Below are 21482 nucleotides of genomic sequence, written 5' to 3'. Positions count from 1 at the left end.
CTCAAGAATCTGTCTTGGTTAGTGGTCGTGGGCATGGCCCTCCATTGGTTCTGCTGCTACCAGGAAGATACATTCCAGAAGGCAGTACTTGGGATATTAATCCCTCGGGGCTCCATTTTGTCCCTCATGAAAATTAACATCTAGATGAAGTTGTTGGTTGAGGTCATCAGGGGATTTGGTGTGTCATCAAGATTCCAGTAACATGCAGCATTCTTGTTTTCATAGAATCAGAGTTGGAAGGGGCCATACAGACCTTCTTGTCCAACCCCCTGCCCAATGCAGGATGAGCCTAAAGCATCCCTAACAAATATTCATCCAGCCTCTTCTTGAAAACTGCCAGTGAAGGGGAGCTCACCACCTCCCTAGGCAGCTGATTCCACCTTTGAACTACTCTGACCGTGAAAAAGCTTTTCCTAATATTCAGCCAGTACCTTTCTGCATGTAATTTAAGCCTGTTGCTTCAAGTCCTATCCTCTGCTGCCAAGTGGAACAGCTCCTTGCCCTCCTCCAAATGACAGCCTTTCAGATATTTAAAGAGAGCAATCATGTCCCCCTTCAATCTCCTCTTCTCCAAACTAAACATTTGTAAGGCCCTCAGCCTTTCCTCGTAGGGTTCAGTCTCCAAACCCTTGGTCATCCTCGTCACTCTGTTTTGCACTCTCTCAATTTTGTCCACATCCTTTTTGAAGTGGGGCCTCCAGAACTGCACACAATACTCCAGGTGCAGCTTCACCAAGGCAGTATAGAGAAGGGCTATGACTTCTCTATTCTGCATCTGAGTAAGGTGAAGCTGTGGATGGACTCTCCTCAGAATTGCACACTCCTCAAAGATTCCAGCCCACAACTTGGGGGTATTTTTAGGCCTACCCTTTTTTAAATAGATGCCCAAATGGCAGCTGTCTACTTTCTACCATCTTTATTTGGAAGCCATCATGCAAGCTGTACCTTTCTTGGACAAGAATGGCCCTCCATGGGATGTATGTGGAGTCTTTGAAGGCTGTTCAGAAATTCAGTCGTCTTAAAATGCTGGTGCAAGACTCTTATGTGGCATTATACCAAAATGAACATTTATGCCTATACTGTAGTATCAACACTAGTTCCAGCTTGTTTTAGCATGCAATTCAAAATTCTGGTTTTAACGTTCTGAATGGCCTGTGTCTGGAGTATCTGAAGGACATCCTCTAGTTTTTCAAACCTGCCCATTACACAGACTGTCATCAGAGGCCTTCTCTGGGTCCCCCCCCCCATCAGAGATGAGCACATAAGAACTTATCTGTTTTAATGCTGCACCTTGGGGGGTTCTCTTAAGCCCAGGCAGACATTTTTATTTTTGTTTAATTCCGGTTTTGTATATGTAGGACTGCTTTAATTGTTGATTGCTGCTTTTTCTTAATGTATCGGCATTTTTAATGTTCGTTGTTTCATGGAGAAATTGTTAAACTGGGGGAGCAAGGTATACACATTTTAATAAGTAAAACAGGGTCTGTACTAATACACAAATGAACAAGGCCGGTGCCTTTCTACTAACCTAAATAATTGTGTGCACCACTGCATGCTGGAAAAGAAAATTGCCTGGTATTTTAACACTTACAGTCGCTCGTGTGCATAGCTTACCTAAATAGGGGAAAAAATCACACAAACAAAAGGAATGAAGCAGTGTGCCAATGCAAACTGCAGTCTTTACAAATCGCAGAAATCGAAGCCAGGAGAATGGCGGTAAGCAAACACAGCACAGTTGCTCCATGGTGAGAGAAATTGAATCAGAATCTCTCTATATTCAGGAAAAAATGCAGATGCATTCCTGCACTTAAATGAAATCTCACTGGACCCAATACAGCTTATGATGAGTAAGTAACCATGTATAGGACTAATTTTACCCAGAAACAGTTCCATGGACTGGGATCATGACTGGGCTGCAGGCTGACCACATTTGTCCTGCTTTTTGCCTTGCAGAGTAGCCATAGCCCAACAGGATTGCTATCTTGCTGTGGCACAGTACAGCTTCTTGTTGGCTACACCATAGCACAGTGACTGATAAGTCAGGTCTGCTCAGAATCCTACTGAAGACTACTCAATGGAACTTATTCCCAGGAAAGGGTTCTCAGAATTGCATTAGAACTGTGCTCCTGAACTTTTTATTATACTCCTCTCCAGTCCACAGTTTCCTTGATGACAGATGGGATTAGCATTGTAAATTGTGTAATTTTTAAAGAAAACCCTGTTTGTTAACCTGTTGCCTCTTCTGATTGAGGAAGGAGGCTTATGACATTCTTTTGAAACTTTATCATGGCTCCTACCATCCATGGAGGATCTTAAAATCCTCCTTCCATTTGATGAACGATGAAACAAACGTTTCAAAGCAGCTTGTAACAGGCTTACGTGGACTAATCAAGTCATATGAACATCCAGCTCCAAACAGAACGTCTAACGGGAAAAAAATTATTTCATTTGACATTCACTGAAAGAATGGAAAGAGAGCCACAAAACAGAGCAGGCCAAAAAACCAGGCATTCCCACTCCATTCTCCCAACAATTCCCTATTGCATTTTAAGCCAAATACTGTTTTACAGCACAAGATCTTTTCTCATGAATCTCAGCTTGAGGTTAAATTCTTCTTGATTATGGGGATCTTGTTTAAACAAATGTCATCTCTTTTGCTTTTAAGAAATGGAAATTAAATTACAGATGGCTAGGGATAAGGAGCAAAATAGCTGTGTTATGTAACAATTCACTTCAGGGGGAAACTATTTGGTTGAAAATGGTTATTGTTTCTTCCCACTCCCAGTTAAACACATTTTAAATACCCTGATTTAATAGCATGATTTGTTGGCAGTTTTCAAAGCAACTCACAGTAGAAACTGTTTCAAGCCCAACGAGGCTGGGAAACAACACTTTCCAATGCTTGCGTGTGCCCAAATAAAAATAACACTTATGGCTTCTGAGTAATAACGTCACATTTTTTCAGGTTTGAAGCTTCCCTGATGTGGGGATCTGATTTTATATATCTTTAGCTTCAAATTAACTCTGGTATTGATCTTAATTTTTTCACAGTGAAATAGACGGTTGGATTCACGTATTGCACTGGAAACGGTTTCTTCATGAATTACCATTTGATATAAATAGTATAGTTTTATTTATGTATTTATTTATTAGGCTTCTAGCCTTCCCTTCCTACAAGAGTGCTCAGAGCGGTTTACAGCAGTTATAAATACATTTTAAAAACAATAAAAACAACATCATAACTAATGCGGAACACAATTCTCAAAATAGCAACTAATACAGCCCACGGTTGTTGTGGATTTTCCAGGCTGTATAGCCGTGGTCTTGGCATTGTAGTTCCTGACGTTTCGCCAGCAGCTGTGGCTGGCATCTTCAGAGGTGTAGCACCAAAAGACAGAGATCTCTCAGTGTCACAGTGTGGAGAAGATGTTGGCAGGTCCGTGAAAGCCTTCGACAAAATACAGCCCACCCTTGCAATCGTGCACAAGGCGAGGGGGGAAAGAAAGGAAACAGTCATTTACTGTTCTCGCTACAACTTGTATGAGGGCCAAGATGACTATGCAGCCCCCCTGACAAGAGACTGGCAGGGAGGCTCAGCAAGTGGTAAAGTTTAAAAATAGTTTGTTAGTAAATGTTGGGGCTTCTAACAAAGGGGCTTGGGCTCAGAAGACTATATTTCTTTTTTTTTGTAAAAAATTTTATTGGATTAGAAATATATCGTATCATATCATTTACACTCACATTCCTTTAAATTTCCAATTCTAACCCCCTCCCATTCCCCCCCCCCCTTTTGTTGACTTCCAACAGTTTTCCAACCCCTCATCTATTAGAAGAAGACTATATTTCTCTTAGTTTGTATTGTTTTTCTTCCATTCTAGCAGCCCAACCTTACAATTGCACTGCAAATAAATGCTCAGACAAGAAATGCTGACTTGGTACAACTGTGCAATGTCAAAACAATTGTATTTTGCCAGTACTATAGGAATGTCACGCTGAAGCTTAGGGCTACAACCCAGAAATTCTCTCCGTACTTTTCAGTTTGTTGCTGAGTCACTGCTGGTCTCACTACCAGTTTTTCATTGAAGAATATAAGACAGTTCCTGCTGGATGAGGCCGAGGATCTGTTCAGGCCAAGAGTTTCAACCAGATGCCTTGGGGCACTGCAGAAGCTGGTCACGAAGGAAATAGCTGCTCCCTCTGCAGCAACTGGTGCTGAAAAGCACCCTGCCTCTCACTGTTGACATGTCTTTGAAACAGCATGGTAAACATCTGTTAATGGATCTATCCTTCATGAATTAGTCCCATCCAGAGGTAAGCCACCTCCTTGGCCTGAGCACCAAAGGAAAGCCTGCAGTATGTACCTGGGAAGACACTGGTGTGGCAGCAAGTCAAGAAAGAGAAGAAGAAGGGGCTTTTCTTGGCCAGATGCACTGGAAGTATGCAGAACCTGAAGGACTGGCCTCAGGCCTCAGCTAGTAGCTGTGTGGCTCCAGGAGACAAAGGCAGGCATAAGCCATGTCGTCAACCCCAGCAGCACTGGCAGCATCTCAAGGGCTTGCCTTAGCGGCTTGGGCAGAGGACAGGCCTTGAGTGCTGAGCTGTTCAGCATGTATGCTGATGGTTGCATATCTCTGATCCCTTTTCAAAGCTATCTAAGCCAGGTTGGGTAGACTTCAGTAGTATCTCCCCCATAGACACACAAAGGTTCACCAAGTGGAGTAAGTTGCAAAATGGCTCCTCCAGAGGGCGGAGCCAATCCCAATTACTGCACTTCATGAGCCATGCGTTGGGGTATCTCCTCATGCAAGCATAAACTCCCATCAGGGATCCCAGCATTAAATCCTAAAAAGGCTGTTCAAAGACCTGGTCACAGAAAGCCAGTTAATACTACTGCTTTGCAGATGAAGAACACTGAGGCTGAGAGATAAGTGACTGACTCTCCTTATTTACAATTTTTAATCCAACAATTCTGTGTCAGCCTTCTTTTGTATGAAATTACTAGAGCAGAGGGCTTTTATTGGGTCAAGGAGAGTTCACAATCAACCTTTTGCCTGAGCTAATGGCCATCACTATATCTTGTTGCAGTGAATTTAATTATACTTTGCATAAAGTGCTTCTTTTTATCTATTGTAAATCTACTGAACATCAACTTCATTTGGAGACCTTGAGTTCTAGGGTTAGGGAAGAAGAATAAAAGAATAAAATGTTCTTTCTATCTAATTATACCACTCCATGGATAATTTTATAAACTTCTGTTTATGTCTCCCTCAGCTGACTTTTGTTCTAAACTAGAAATCCCCAAACTTTGAAGCCTTTCCTTACAGGGAAGCTGTTCAAAGATTTTGATCATTTTGGTTGCCCTTTTCTTGTACTTTTTCCAGCTCTGGAAGATAACTTTTTGGAGATGAGAGATAAGAATTGTACAGTATTCAAATGCAGCTACATCACAGATTTATACAAAGGCATTAAGATGCCTTTTCCTTTTGGTATTTATTTTATTTATTTATTTTCAACTCATTTTCTAATAATCCCTAACATAAAGTTGCATGTCTCACTGCTGCTGCACATTGAGCAGGTATTTTCATTGAGCTATACCTTGTGACTCAAGATCCCCTTCCTAGTCCTCTCCTACTACTACTGCTGCTGCTGCTGCTACTACTAGAGACCCCATCAGTGAATATGCAAACTTGGGATTTTTTTTTCTCCCATTGTACACCACTCTATACCCTGACCTGGATGGCCTAAGTTAGTTCAGACTTATCAGATTTTGGAAGCTAAGCAGGATTGGCTCTGATTCTTGGATGGGAGATCACATAGGAAGTTCAAGGTTGCTGTGCAGAGACAGCAACTGGCAAACTACCTCTGTTCACCTCTTGCCTTGAAAAACCTATAGGGTCACTATAAGTCAGCTGTGGCTTGACAACACTTTCCTCCGCCAAACCACTTTATACTTACTTCCATCGAAATTCGTTCGCTATGTCTCTTCATCCAGTTTGGAAAAATAATTTCAGAGCTCTTTGCAGGCCACTTGGCTTTTTGCCATTCTCAGAAATGTGGTGGTGTCTGCAAACTTGGTTCTATCATCCCTGATTCCAGATCATTTCTGAACACATCCAGTACAGATTGTGAAGGAATCCCATTGCTTATTTCCATCTTACTTTTTACTTCTTGTTTTTTTAAACATTTACCAGTCCTCTTATCTCAAAGTTTATTCAGGAGCTTTGATGGAAGACTTTTGTCAAAAGCTTTCTGAAAGCCAAGTATATCATGTCTATTGGAAACAAAAAAAAAGTTGTCAAAAATAATCCTTAGTCAGTTTTCTGATAAAGTAAATTTTGTGTTATCCTCATTTGTGATGAAAGTGACCAATGGTACCAGTTTTATTTTTAAGTAGGTGTTAATTAAAAATATGGAAATAAGTTGGAACACATTACTTGTTCACAGGCAAGGAATAATCACAAGCAATTTGTTCACACAATCATGCTTGTTTGTGGATTTTTTAAAAACCATCTGAGTTTGCTGCTTGTTTCTCTGTGCTTGTTTCTACAGCAGAATGTGATTCCAGTAAAACCAGTAATTGAATTTGCAGCCCAAAGAACAAATGGTTATTTTAACAGAACGTTACACACTCTGTGGTAAAGACTGGAGCTCTTTGTATGTTGTATCTAATGGCAGAGGACACGACATTACACCCTTTATGTCTCCTTGTAACCCACACATTTAGCTAAATGCGTAATATTTATAAAAGAAACTGTATAGTGCAGTTTTTGTATCTTGGAACAATTTTATGCCTTTCTACCTCTGGATGAAGACTCATAAGTTTATTTTTAAAGCCAGCTTCTTTGAACTAAAAAAATGTTCTTATACATAAGCTGAAAATGAAGTGAATTTTGGCAGGCTTAGTATATGTCTGCAAGGACTCATAGGAACTTTGGCATACAATTTGTGAATGGTCTCTGCCCCATTGGTGGGTGTGAAACATTTTGTCTCTGAGGAATTCACTGTGTGGCTTTTCTGCTTATCTCCTCTCTTTTTCTCCCTCTCTTTATAGAAGAGATGGCTGTATTGAAAACCTGGATGATAGAGCCAGGCTTTGGTTACTTTTAGATTGGGTTGCTGTAATATATTCTACCTAGGGCTGCCATCAAGATATCTTGTAAACTTCAACTTCACAGAATGTGGCTGGGTTGCCTGTTTGGTCAATGGGAGTAAACATATTACACCTTTTATAAATCAACTGTATACGTTGCCATGTTCCTGGGCCCAATTGAAGGTGCAAGTGTGGTGTTAGCCTTTAGTAGCTCAGGAAACAGCTTCATTCATTTGAGAATCCCCCCACATCCATCAAGATTAATTCATCAGGCTGTGCTTTATGTTCCGTCAATCAGGAGCTTAAAATGTCAGTGAAGAGCCTTTTCAGTAGAATTCGCCCCTCACACCAAGATCAGGTGACCACAATCTCTTCCTTCACTGGAAGGCATTGATGTAGAGTAAGGACAGAGGCATGCCATCTTGATAGCAGGAGATATGACAAGTTAAACTGAGTGTTAGGGAATAAGTGTTTGGAGCTGGGTCTGTGGGTCAGGATCTGCTTTGCATGCAGAGAGTTTTGGGTTCAATCAGTGGCATCTCCAGTTAAAAGGATCTCATAGTAGGTGATATGAAAGAGGTCAATTCAAGAAGACTCTGGAGAGCCACTGCCAGTCTAACTGGACAGTGCTTGATAGACCAGTGGTCTGACTCAGAGTCTTTCTACACAAAACATGTTACACAGGGACACTCAAGTGACTTACTTTCTGTGTGGTCTTATATTCAAGTGTACTCTGTCCCCCGAGCAGTGCACGTGTATCCTCAATGGGAGAACAAGTGTCAGATCTTTCACTTGAGCGTCCCCACGTAAGATGTCTTGTGTAAAGAGACTCTCAGTATAAGGCAGCTTCGTGCATTCATGTGCAAAATGAGGGAGAATCAAACACATTTAGGATGGTAGTGTTATGTACTTTGTAAAGAATAGATTCCCTGCCTGGATAGTCCAGGGAAACTCAGTCCCATCAGATCTTGGAAGCTAAGCAGGGTCAGCCCTGGTTTGCAGTTGGATGGTAGTCCTCCAACAAAGACCAGGGTTGCTGTGCAGAAACTGGCAATGGCAAACCACCTCTGTTAGTCTCTTGCCTTGAAAACCCCAGCAGGGGTCGCCAAAAGTTGGCTATAACTTGACAGCACTTTCCATCACTACCAAAGTATAGATAGCCCTTTCATCCAGGAATTTTTGCTATAGAGGTGGTTCAACTTTCTAAAAAGTTTCTTCTCTTCATAATAACGTTCCAAGATAAGCAAGAGCTACCTCCTGCCTAATTCTGGAGACATAGATGCATACCTTACCCAACCCTGTCCATGACCGCTGTTCTTCACCAAATTGCTAGCCATTTGCTCAAAGGAATAACAGGTTGAACAAGCTGAATAATGGTTATCCTTGGGTAATTCATTATCAACCTAACTCACCTCACAAGGATGTTGATATCAAAATAACATCCTGGACTGTTTGAAGGACGGGCAAGATACAAATGAAATACATAAAAGATTGCCCTTCACATTGTCACCCGTACCACTTAAGAGACTGAATGGGCCCAATAACTAAATGAGAAATGGAAGCTATGAGAGAGGTCTCCCCATTTGGGATGTTACCATGGGTCACAGCCATATGGAAAAGCACACTTATGTCAGGTGACAAAAGAACCAATCCTCAATAGGTTTATTTTAAATGTTTTTAGATTTGCAGTCCTACTGTTGCTTATATGCTGGTCACATTGAAGCACTTAAATATATTGAACATTTGATCATTCTGCTTAACCATCATCATTCAGGAACTTGAATGAGGCCCTAAACAATTACAAAAATGGAAAACGACAAAGAGTTGAGGTTATATATGAGAGAGCTCGTAATGTGTATTATTAATAGCTCTTTGACATGAGGTGTTTCCTAGATCATTAAAGCATTATCCATCTGTTACTAAAGAAATCCTCCTTGGATTTTTTTTTAAAAAAAGAGCTGAATAATTATCAGCCTGTTTCAAATCTGCCCTGATTGAGAAAGGTGATGGCAGAGCAACAGCAGGGTTTTCTGTATGACACGTCTCATGCCCTTGCACTTTTTCATTCAAGGTTTAGCCCTGACTACAGAACTGAAACAGTTTTTATTGACCTGGATGACAATCTTTTTTTCTGTTTATGGGTGTAAGGATTGTCCTCATTGGTATTGTTTGATTTATTGGCAGCCTTCAATATGGCAGGCCCCATGTTTTTGTTAAAATGCTTAGAGGTTAACGGAATTAGAGGAACTGCCCTGAAATCTTCAAATCTTTTCTTTCTGACCATGTTCAGATGGGCATTGTTGGAGGTTTGGAATTATCAGCATGTAATCTATCCTGTGAGAGTCTACAAGACTCTGTGTTACCTTCTGTGCTGTTCAATCTTTGTCTAAACTCCTTGAGTGAGATTGTCTGAAGCACTGGCATTGGGTATCATCAACATGCTCTGTGTATCTTTGTCTGAGCTACCAGAGGCAGTGCTCGGCAGCCATGCTCAAGTGACTGAGGGTGAACAATCTGAAGTTGAATCCCGACAAGATGGAGGTGATGCCAGTTAGTAAGGCTGAGGTATTGGAGGATATTGCACTTCCCATGTTTGGTGGGGTTGAACTTACTAAGACAGTGAAGAGTCTAGAGCTTACATTGGGTTCAGTATTGTTAACTGGAGAAACAGGTTAACTTAGATACTAAGAATGCCTTCTTCTGTTTTCTTCTTACAATATTTCCGTGTGCGCTGTTTTAAGAGTGGGAGATCAGACCACTTCTGTTTTGTTTCTCCTCTAATAGTAGTATTGTTATTACTACCGCAATTAACAGATCCTAAAACGTAGCAGCAAACTCTTTGCACATGACTGTGTGCCAAAATCTCTGCATGCTCACCTATGAAACATAGAGTTGGTACTGAATTGGGGTGGGTGGGGGACTCACAAAGGGGTGGCTGATTTTTAAAAGTTAGAGAAACACTATCATAAAGTAATTTTGGCATGAGTCTAACAGGGTGGGGTATGCCTGGTGAATTTTGATGAATCAAGAGATTCTGGCAAACTGGGACTTGAATAATGGAAGCCCTGTTATTATGTTGGATCTCATTTGCTTGGTCCCTAATAGTGTGTTGGCTCCTGTTAGTGGCATGATTTTTTTTTTAACAGAGGTGTCAAAATGTAGGAAGATATTGGTTGCTTTCTGCCAGCAGCACTCTGTGATTGGCGAAGAACATACATTGGCAGCGTTCATTCGTGCAACGTTCCTTGTTGGCCAGGAGAATGTTTCAAAACTGTTTTAATAAGTTTAATTCAAGGGGAAATATGTATTTTTAACAGTGTGTTTTCTGATAAGAATTCGTGGGCTAAATGTAGAACATGGAAAGCCGAAACCATTAAATAAATTTTGCTGTTGGTAAACGTGATTTATAGATTTCATGTTGATGTTCGTTAATATAGATTAACACATTTCGGATGACGGTTGTGTCCTTGAGGCCAAAGCGCCTCTAACTGATGCCCAGCTTTCTGCATTGTCAATGTTATACTGCTATTAAAATGTGCACAAGAAATATTTCGCTACCAGAGTTACCTTTCACAGTCATAAAAGTGTTATCTGTTTAAGAAGACCAGAGAATGTTAGGTAGTTGTCCATCAAGAAATAAAACGTCCTCATAGGAACACACACAGCTCATTTGGCATATTTGGGTGGCTCATTTAAGTTCCATTTATGTCCTAGAAGTCATTTTCATTTTTTAAAAAAGCTTCTAGCCCTCACCATTCTGAAAAGGCACTTGAAAACTGTGGAGCATTAAGAAGGCTCAAGGTCTTTGAACCTCAGCCAAGATACCATCTGGTATACATCCATGGGAGGCAAAATCTGGAGATGAATTAAGAAACAATTCAGTTCAAAGAATTACATGCTTTCTGTCTATGGAACAAGAGCAGATTTTAAAATTACATGAATAGCTCTTTGTAGCTTATTAGCTGTAGTACTTTACTCATCCATTGAACAAGTGCAGGCACGTCTGATGGGTTCTGTTTTTATTCCTCAAATGGAAATGCACAGCTATGGATGAGTATTTTGAATGAGCTTGGCAAAATTCTTCCTCAACTAAGCTAAGTGGTTCAATTTACAGGCTTGCTTATATCCAAAATGAACTTGTTTGATTCTGCCTATGGTGTGTGAGTGTAGGGTACGTAGCTGAGAAATGGGTAGGCACGGCAACCCAAAAGGAAAATTACTTAGGTGTAATTCTGGCTTGACCCAAACACCGACTCCTAAATAAAATTATTAAATATTTTAATTTATCTCTGCAGCAGAAATTTTAAATGAATATCATTTCTTCCCAGTGTTCAGTGCTGGCCCGCCTTGTAGCTGATGGGCCTCAGGGCACCAGCTATGTTTGGATTACAGCACAGCTGCTTGGTTGGGTCCATGCCATTGTTGTCCCCCAGCCTAATCCTTTTTCCAGGTCTAGCAGAAGAGATAAGTAACTGTATTGCATTTACCTAAATGCTAAAGCAGCCCCCTCCATTCAGACCTGGAAAATGGGTAGCAGTAGCTCGTCTGAAAAGGTTTACCTGCTGTCCATGTGTTGTTGCCGTTGGGACATTTACTTTGGGAACTGTAGTGCTGGTTGGTTTAATATCAGAGAGAGCTCTGTTTAATCAGGGGCCTTGCGCATACCAAAAAGGTGTTTCCCATTCATGTTAAGCTTTCAGCGTGTTTACATGTAGGACCTAGGTTTGTGTTCTTGTTTGACCCAACTTCACCTCATAGGTATTCTGCCCTTTCTTTTGTGCTATAGAGAAAAGGCCTTGCTACCTGGTGGGGGATGACCCACCAGCCCTTGTCTTATGGTCAAGGCTGAGGTCCCCACCATGCTTAAAAATCCTTGGCCGTTCAGTCATAGTGGGTTTTCTGACAGAGTTGGGCCATCTGCTGTGGTTTAATACCATACCCAGCTGTGAACCCACAGTTGAAAATCCTGTAGGTGTGCGTTCATCCTTTCTGTGCCCAGTGCTGCAAGCGCTGTCCATATCTTGACCAGTTCTGTTAGAGGTCCTTGAAGGAAGTGTGCCAACAAAAGCTTAAAGTGCAGTGGGGAAGCACTAACTCCTGTAGGGATATTTGGGAAATGCCAACAACATTCAGACCACAATGGATCCAGGAAGGGATCCGATTATTTGGTTGTGTTTCGTGCTTTGAAACATGCTCTTGAGGGTTTGGCTGAGCTGCTGTGGATGGTAAAGGCATTCCCACATCTAGTGGATTTCCTAAGAGTCTACAGAGGTGTTCTATTGACATGTAAATACAGCAAAGCGAAGAGCCAGCAGTGGGCAAGCTGAGCCAATCAGAAGTGGATGCACAGTTGAAATAGCAGCAGCATCAGGTGGTTCTGACACTGAGGTGACCACTCTGGGAAAAGGGGAAGATATGCCTGCAGGCTGGCAATGGTGCTTAGTGGTTGCTGCAGAGCCAGCCAGCTCTCTAGCCGTGGCTTTGGTGCCTTCTCTCTTCCCTCAGTGTGAGGGGGGAAAACCAGAAAGGAAGCATTTCCATGGCTGAAGAAGAGGCCCTTGGGTTGCTGCCAAGAGGTCCCCGATGAGAGGGATAAAAATTGAGCACGAGTGTGAGTTAACATGGGAGAAAGGAGACTGCTCTACAGAACCCTGTGGTTTACCCCTGTCAGTCACAATACCTCGGAGCCATGGCAGAAGACTTGCCTGTGATGAGGTAAGCTTCCTAGTAAGGATGGCTTCGCTGCTCAATAGGCTTAATGCCAATTGCTCAAGGCTGTGCTCTCTAAGGCTAGGGGTGGGGGGTGACCCTGTCAAAGGGTCACATTAGGATTTCCTTTCTCATCTGAACTGGTATTCACTAAAGCCTCAGCCACGCCTGAGGCTTTAATATTTTTACACCTGCATTCTCTACCTCGGGTGATATTAAGGGACATCAGAGGGTGGGGCTTCCTCAAAAGAAAGATGGATGTTCAGATTTTGTTCTCCTTCCTCACTTCCCCAACCCCTTCAGCACTAACCCAGATGTCTTTGAGGTAAGGCTTGGTGTAAAGCCTGTGTAGAGGAATGAGATTACCACCAATCCCTTTTCCCACATTTCCCACAGTTCAGGAGGATCACCCGGAATCTGACGTGCGACAGCACTGCCACTCTCCAGAGGCCATGTCAGCAGCTCCACGTGTCTTTCTGCTCTTGGTTGCCCCTTGAGAATCCTTTAAGTTCTCAGCTTGGCAGTGCCATCTTCCAGCACAGCCAGTCCAACGTCATGTCTGGGCTGCCCATGTTTACATCTGAGCAAACCTGCTGCCACGCTGGAGTCACCAGCTGCCATGCTACAAACCAGGGCTTGACACTTCAAGAGGAATCAAGCTGTCATTAAACAGATTACAGCACATTAAGAAATACATTCAAACTAACCTTACTGTTGCTCCTCACTTCAGAAGTATGGCCATTATTCCTTGAGCTGTATAAGTTTTCTTTGTTCTGCATATATAAAGATCACAAGGGACCCCTATGGTCCAAATTAACTATGTAAATAAATATTTGGTTCTAATTTCCTCAGTATTTTGAGAACAGTCATTCTGTACTGTGGCTAATAAGTTCCGGAGCCGTTTGCATAACATTAAATTTTCAAGTCTGTACATTGCTAAAAAGTATTTCCATCCGTCAGTTCTCCTTTTATATTTCCATAAATGTGGAATCACACATAGATAAATGGTACAATAATTTTTATTTCAAGCAAACTTAAGTAGCATAACATCTAGAGGAAGTGAAATTTTATATTGGAATGTTATGCAATGTTAATTTTATAATAAGTTCCACATCTGGAAAACTCATTTATTAGGACTTCTTAACGATTTTTGTTGAATAGTTATTATTTTTGAGAATAGTTATTATTTATGATATTTTAACCTTGCTGTCGTGCCCACTTTTGTAAAAAGCCAATCTGCTGTTCGTCAACCACAGACTGCATATGGGAGACACATGGAGGGAAGTGGATCTACTGCAGCACTTCCCTGGTCCCTGCCCTTCTGTGAAAAAGAAAAGCACGTTTGAATGCCCAGAGTAATATTGAGGCAGAGGCAGCAATCCAAAGAGCTCCTTTAGGTGTGCAGAAGGATTTGCACAGGCTCGCTGGTTGTTTCTTTTTCAGTCTCTTTGGCTGCAGCTCCTCATGTGAAATGAGAAGTTGCTTATGAACTTTGGGGAGCTATCGGGAGGAGCTTGACGACCAGCGAAGAAAGGTGCTTCTAGAGTGGACTTTGAAGCTGCTCCATTCATGGATCTCACCCTTTGGATTGGGAGCTGACCAAGCAACTTTTCCAGCTCTGAAACATGCTACGTAGTGAGCCTGGGGCGGGGCGGGGGGATGGGATGGACAGGAGGAGCTGGACCTGTCTTGCCTGCTTAACATACAGCTAATAGTTTACAAATCATTTTCTGAAACTGGCAGATCTTAAAAGTGTTTGGCAAACATAGACAATCTGCATGATTTTTGTTCTGAAATCTATACTCTAACGTGAAAAACTGAGATGTGACAATAGAATTCAGTGTTTTGTATGGTGATAAAACTAGACTTCTTTTTACTTGCCTCCTTCATTTTAATCCATTAGCATCTCTGCTGTGATGATTTGAACTAGGCCAGGAAAACTTTTTAAAAAGGAAGTTAGAATGCTGCCAGACATCCCCAGGCTGCTCAGAAGTGCTTTCTGGAGGTGGAGTAGGAGGGCTTAGGCTGCCTGGAGTCTTTTTGTTGTCTGTACATGATGTAGATTACACCTGTAATTCTAAGCACATGGTAGGCCACGCTACACTGCACGTGGCATGGGAGTGCTGTGCTTGACCATGAAATTGGGCTCTAAAAGCAGCAGAGGGGGGCTCTGGATTGGTTTTCTAGTGCTGCTTTCCAGCTGTTATTTACCCAATTGGAAACTTCCCTCCCCTAAGTCCATTAATCCCTGGTATTTGTGTTATACATGTCTTTCCCCCCTATGCAGGCTTGGAGAAGACCATTTGTGATTGGTGAAATGGCATGGGGACAAGAGTTAATCCCCCCTTCTCCGTTCCCAGATCAGGTCTTCTTTAGCTGCTTTTGAGAGCCAAGTTACAGTTGGTGTTTCAGTCACAGAGGTCTGCCATTCCACGTAAACCTAGTTTTCAGTGGAGATGGTGAAGCTGCATGTGATCTCCCACTTTAAGTGAGAGCTAAGAGATCTGAATGCTTCCCCCACATACAAAAATGCCACTGCGCAGAAAACTAAATGTCAGGCAGGTGGGATGCAGCCTAGCATTTGCCTTGACATGCTAACTTTATGTGTGCAGGGAATTGTTGTGTTTCCACAAGTGCTTCTGCACTAGCTTTCCTAGAGTCTGAGTTGCTATAACCTAGACATGGGCTCTCAAATCACCAGTGGGATGTTGTGTCCAAACAATTCCACTCAGAACTTTACTTGCGCTAAAGCTGCAGCCCTTTATTTAATACTGTATAGCAATATTTAAATCCCACCTTTCCCTCCTCTGATGGTAGCTCCCACACGTGCCCTAGCCAAGCTCAGCATAGTACAGTAAAAGCACATAGAACAATAAAACACATACCAGACAGGCCCAAGAAGTTCCCTGCCACTCCAAAATAGCAATTCCTGCCAAAGACCGACTTAAACCACACTGCTTTGCAGTGCATTCAGAAACCAGCCAGGAAGGTTGCCTTCCTGACCTCCGAAAGATGGCGCCATAACCAAAAAAGCTAATGACCCAGCTGCGGCTGATCTAACCCACCTGAGTATGGCAACAACCAGGAGAAATTGCTGGAGCCGATCTGAGCGCACAGATTCAAACCAGGACATAGCGCCCATTCATTCGTTTGTCCGTCCATTCATTCCTTTGGCATGTAAGTCTTGTTGAACATAGTGAGACATTCAGACAGTCAACATTCAGTGTCCTGGGATGGAGCTGAGCACAATCAGTGTTATGTATGACTCAAGACAGAGAGTGAAGAAAGGCGGTAGGCTGAGCTGTAGTAGGCTTTATATCTGTGCAAACAAGGTTTGTTGCTTCAGACTAGCATCTCTCCTGTAGTGTAGTTTATTTAACATATTGGCTTGCTTTAATCCTGGTTCAAAGTCCATTTGCATCCCTGCAATGGAAGGGGGTGTATATGTGTGTGTATTGATAATGAACAAAATGACAAATTGTTCAAAGAAATAGATTTGCATAACAAGTGATCATATTTATCATTTCCTTTTTAAATTTGCATTTTGTTTATGGTTCAATAATGAGTGCTCTGGGAATGAAAATTTTGTTTAGTTTGGCTTACCAGTCAACTGTTTGAATGGACTATAGTGGTGGCAAAAGTGGGGGCACCACATAAAAATAGTGCTATAAAGAAAATATTGAGATCTGAATCATGCAACCTCCGTTATAGAAGCAGAAGGTTCTGGTGTATTTTGGACCTAATTCCTTTAAAACGTGCAGAAGCAAATTTCCTGAAATCCATTCACATCCCTAAGAAAGCTGTAAATTTCTATTGGAAAAAAAATTGTAACTTTTAAAAACAGGATTATAATTCCGACCCTGTCTCCTCTGTTCTTAAATAGATTTTACAACATAATCATTGGTAATAGTATACATGAGGTTTTGTTTAAAGGAAATACAAAGACTTAATTGTACTTTTTAAAGGAAAGTATTGCATCAGAAGGATTCATTTAAATACATTTGGCTCTGGGCACTCTTCGCAATTCACTCATTCTGATTTTACCCTGGACTTGTTAAGAATGCAAAATATAGGCAGGAACGAGTCAAATAAGCGCTTTTTAGATCGGTGCATTCTGGCTTCAAAGCACAGTTCTGCTCATAAACCTCTATTACTAAACAAAATACTTCATTTTAATTCTATGTTGCAACTGCAGGGTTTTTTTTTCTATAAAAAATCCTGTTGGATAAATGTTAGAGCTGTGGTGAGTTACAAAAGAGAATCCTCCTGCTGTAATGTAGTTATAATTGGCTATTTGAATGGGCCACAGTGGGGGTTGAAGCTGAGCAAACACATGAAAAGAAGCGCTTGAAGAAAATGGCAAGTTCACAATCACATACCGTAGGCTTAGAAGTCACTGTAAAGACATGTGTATGCATTAAAACTTCTTAATTTTTAAGGCTGAACAATTTTGACAATTTAAATTACAACCAGATTCTGGTCCCAAGCTCCAGTCCTGCGACTCCTCCTGGCCCACTGATGAAATGATGTTTTTCAAACTACTCTGAAAAGCCTGCCAGAAATGACAGTCACACCTCTTAAAGGAGGGAACTCCACGGTGTGAACACCTGCCATGTGTCCTGCCCAGTGAGCTAGGCACAGATTCGGATCAGGAGTCCTGCCCTTGGAAGGAGAAGGCTATGGTGGTGGGCCTGTGTAACCTGGCCAAGCCAGCAGCTCCATCCAGGGAAGACCAGATTGGACAGCGAGCAGCATTAAATAAATAAATGCAAAATGAATAAATTCAGGCTTTAATTTATCTCAGTGACTATGCTGAACCAGTAAGGAACATCAACTCAGTGGCTGGAGGAGGGAAGGAATACGGCTTGCTGTTTAGTTGCAAGGCGCTAAATTGGCCTCCTCAACACAGACTGGCAAGGAGTAATCTGGGCATCAGTACCCGTTTGCAGTGAAATCCTAAGCAGAGTTACTCCAGTCGAAGCCCACTGATTTCAGTGGACTTAGACTGGAGTAACTCTGCTGAGGATTTCACCGTTGGTGTTATAGGGAAAGAGTATTGTCATTTTTAAATTTTTAAAATTATGCAAGGCAGGATTCCTTTTTTTTTAAGAGCTTTTAAATGGCGAAGATGGTCCAGAGATGGTCTGGTATTGTATTACTTCATGATGAGTAATTGTATGCATTTTGAACTATGGAAGTCTAAAAAAACGTGTGTTTAGCATCTGCTTAAGGATGAACACTTTTTCAGCTTTTGAGGACTCCTGGAAAAAAAAATACAACCAGTAGTTAAATGCAGATCTGGAAAGGAGGTCATCCAATTCACTTGGAGAGTAACAAAAAATGTTCTTATGTTGATGGCCTGAGGCATTTTATTTCCATTCTTGAAAAAGCCATCAGCAAATGACGAGTGTTAATTACATCTCCGTTACATAAGCTTGCTTTTTGTCATTGTTGTTTCCCTGTGCAGAATGTTGTCGAACTCGTCAAGCCTGCAGATGCCCCTTTCCCTGCTCCCTTGGAAGAAGGTCTGCCTTGTGACATTTATTCTTCATTTATAGCATTAATCCCAGCAGCAGAGGATGTCATTGAGGTGAGGGGGATTTTTCATTCACAATCACATTGATTAAGAATGGTAAAAAGTAAAAGTAGTCCCCTGTGCAAGCACCGAGTCATTACTGACCCATGGGGGGGATGTCGCATCACAACATTTTCTTGGCAGACTTTTTATGGGGTGGTTTGCCATTGCCTTCCCCAGTCATCTACACTTTACCCCCAGGAAACTGGGTACTCATTTTACCGACCTCGGAAGGATGGAAGGCTGAGTCAACCTTGAGCCGGCTACCTGAACCCGGCTTCCTCCAGGATCGAACTCAGATCGTGACTCGTGAGCAGAGCTTGGGCTGCACTACTGCAGCTTACCACTCTGCGCCACAGGGCTCTTTCATCAGAAAGGAAGATTAAGAAGGACTTGTTCCTTAATTTCTGGCCAACAACGAAGTGTGAGCAAACTGCAGTTTTTTAGTTCCTTTGCAGAGGGAGATGCTGCTTAAATTCAACTCACCCTGACTTTGGGGTGCTTTTGCCTCATCCACCTACACAAGGCACACCATGGCTTTGAGTGTTGCTCACCCACATGAAGCACTATCTGAAGCAGAATTACACCTTCCTAAGTCCGCTGTCTTCAGCAGGTTTAGAAGTGCCTTCTTAAGCAGGATGAAGCACCATCCTAAGCAGTTACATCCTTTGAAGTCAACGGGCTTAGCAGAGGGTGTAACTCTGCGTAGGATGGCATTGTCAGCTTCTCAAGCAATATGGCAGCCTTTCTTCTGTTGACCATACCCAAATGGCAAAAGTGACCTCTTTCGCTACCAATACAATGATACCAGTTTTGCATATTGGATTCAGTTTTGCACATAGTACTCATCTCTCGTGTGGGATTTCCTTGTTCTGTTATCAGGAAATGGAAGGAAGCGTTCATGAAGAAGAACAGCCTGAAGCAGAAGCTCCTGTAGATCCTCTGGCAGGTTATTGCGTGGATGACGTTAAGTTGGTACTGGGCAAAATGACCTGTGAAACGATCGTCTGTCTTCAGGTATTCCAACTCTAGTGTATTACTTAACTTATTTTCAGTGACTGTAAACTGAATCCTTGTTACGTTAGTAGTATTTATCTGGTGTGATACAATATGCAAGACGATATGTTTACTCACACAACTTTATATATTTATTAGCTGCATTGACCTTGACTTGGTCCTATTCTCCTTCTTCCTGTGGTATATCCTTCAGTACCACAATCCCACTCTCATAAAAAAGCACATCAGAATGAGTCTAGATGCAAAGCCCTGTGCAGAGGCATTTATGGACTTTGTAAAATTCCTAGACATGGAAAAAAAAGGTATGTTGTGTGTGTCCGGAGTCTGAGCCCCAGCCCCCAGACTTGCCAGGAGGGAATAGTGGGAGGCAACCGGGAGGCAGCGGCCCGACCACCCCAGCCAGCGACCAGGTCCAGAACCTGCCTACTCCAGGGGAAGGGGCGAAAGGCCAAAGCCTCAGAGGGCTGGAGGGAGCAGGGAGAGACCAGCTAGTCCCACCCTCCAGGGGGAGGAGAGGGGGCTAAGCAGGCCAGAGGAAAAAGGGCCAAGGCAGGGGGAATAGGGACCCAGCAGCAGCCCAAACAGAGCCCTAACCAGCCAAGGAGGAGAAGCAGCCACTATGGCCCAGATCCACACCCCGGCTAGAGGACAGTAGCCTGGCTCAGGAGTTGCTAGGAGCCAAGCCCCTCCAGGTGGAGCTGCCACAGGCATTCTAGGGGAGGAGATAGGTAGCCCCGCCCAGCATCAATGAGCAGGCAGCCCAGAAGCTGGCCAGGGCAATTCCTCACAAGCAAGGCCAGGGAAGCTCAGCAGCACAGAAGCCGGCTGGGGCAGCTCCTCGCGAGCAAGGCCAGGCAAGCTCAGCAGCTCAAAGGCCTACTGGGGCAGCTCCTCATGAGCAAGGCCAAGGAGACCTCAGCTGGGGATGGCTCGCATTCGACCCCACCCTGCCAACAAGGCAAGGAAGCCTAGAAGGGGTTAGTGATAGGAGGGAAACACCTGAGGGAAGGCACAGCTGGGCCAAGTCAGGAGAGGGAACAAGTCTGGAAGGAGGGCGGGGCGGAGAAAGGAAACCCTATAAAGGGTGGCTAGGAAGAGCTCTGGGGTGGTGGGTGTGAGTAAGGAGTGATGGCGTGGAGTGAGAGCAGAGCAGTGTGAGAGTGGAGGCTTGGAGGAGAGTTCTGGGGGAGATGATGGAGGACGCAGGGGGTGAGCAGGCCAGGTTGAGCAGGCCAGCAAGTGGACTGAGAGGGAGTCTGGGTGATGTATACTGCCCCTCCTTCCACAGAGCAGGGTCCTGCAGCATCCCTGGCGCCCCTCTGACGTCAGGGCCGGCCCAGCCGGCGCCCCACCCAGCGCCGGCAGCGACAAGCCCTGACAGTGTGTGAGTTCTGACATCCTTTTTTGTCTGGTTTTCAATATTTATAGTGCAATCCTAAACAGAGTTACAGCCTTTGGAGTCCATTGGAGTGAATAGACTTAAAGGGGTGTAGCTCTGTTTAGGATTGCACTATAAGTTCCTGCCCATTAATGGTAGCATCCATGTGTTTTAAGCAATACTTACCATGTGCCCCAGTTGAGAGCTACCTAACAGTCAAGAGCATGAGAGAGATGTTTCATTCAGCTGAGTATAAATTCCTGTACAGGAGTAATCATTGGTGTACTGTGATTTTTGTTTGAAGGTGGCAGAAGAGGGGTTTAAGCAGATCTTCACAGTGGATAACCCATCAGCCAGATTTTGTAGATGTCCATGTGCTTTACAAAGCACCCAACTCCTCAGTTCTAGCAGTCTCCAAGCAGTCAGCTTATGGTGGGATGCCACACTTGGATGGAAGCATGCATTTGGCATGGCATGGCATGTGTTCAGGTTTAAGGATAGCCATCATGTGACTTGCCAGCCTAGATCCCATTGTTAGGTGATAGGTCTGAGTCTATAATGACTCAGACCATCATAATTATGTCAGTAGTCTAACACATAGCCAAAGCTGCTTAGCATTTCCAAGGAACTATGGCCTTCCTTGTGGTTGTTGAGCAGTGAATGTGATATCTGGTTACCTAAACACACACACACAAAAGAGAGGAGAGTTTGAA

General features: G+C 43.0%; 1 protein-coding gene across 1 annotated transcript in view; it reads left to right on the top strand.

Moving 5' to 3' along the window:
* Nucleotides 1-21482, top strand: part of CABCOCO1 (ciliary associated calcium binding coiled-coil 1) — a 187415-nt gene that overhangs the window by 152503 nt on the left and 13430 nt on the right. The window contains exons 7-8 of the mRNA XM_054983957.1: nt 18267-18389; nt 19257-19391. Of these exons, the coding sequence (XP_054839932.1) occupies nt 18267-18389; nt 19257-19391 (258 nt within the window). The remainder of the gene's footprint in view (nt 1-18266; nt 18390-19256; nt 19392-21482) is intronic.

Source organism: Eublepharis macularius, chromosome 6, assembly GCF_028583425.1.
Source record: "Eublepharis macularius isolate TG4126 chromosome 6, MPM_Emac_v1.0, whole genome shotgun sequence".
In the NCBI taxonomy this organism is placed as follows: Eukaryota; Metazoa; Chordata; class Lepidosauria; order Squamata; family Eublepharidae; genus Eublepharis; species Eublepharis macularius.
Note: the sequence above shows the minus strand (reverse complement) of the source record. Positions and strands in the feature narration are given on the sequence as shown.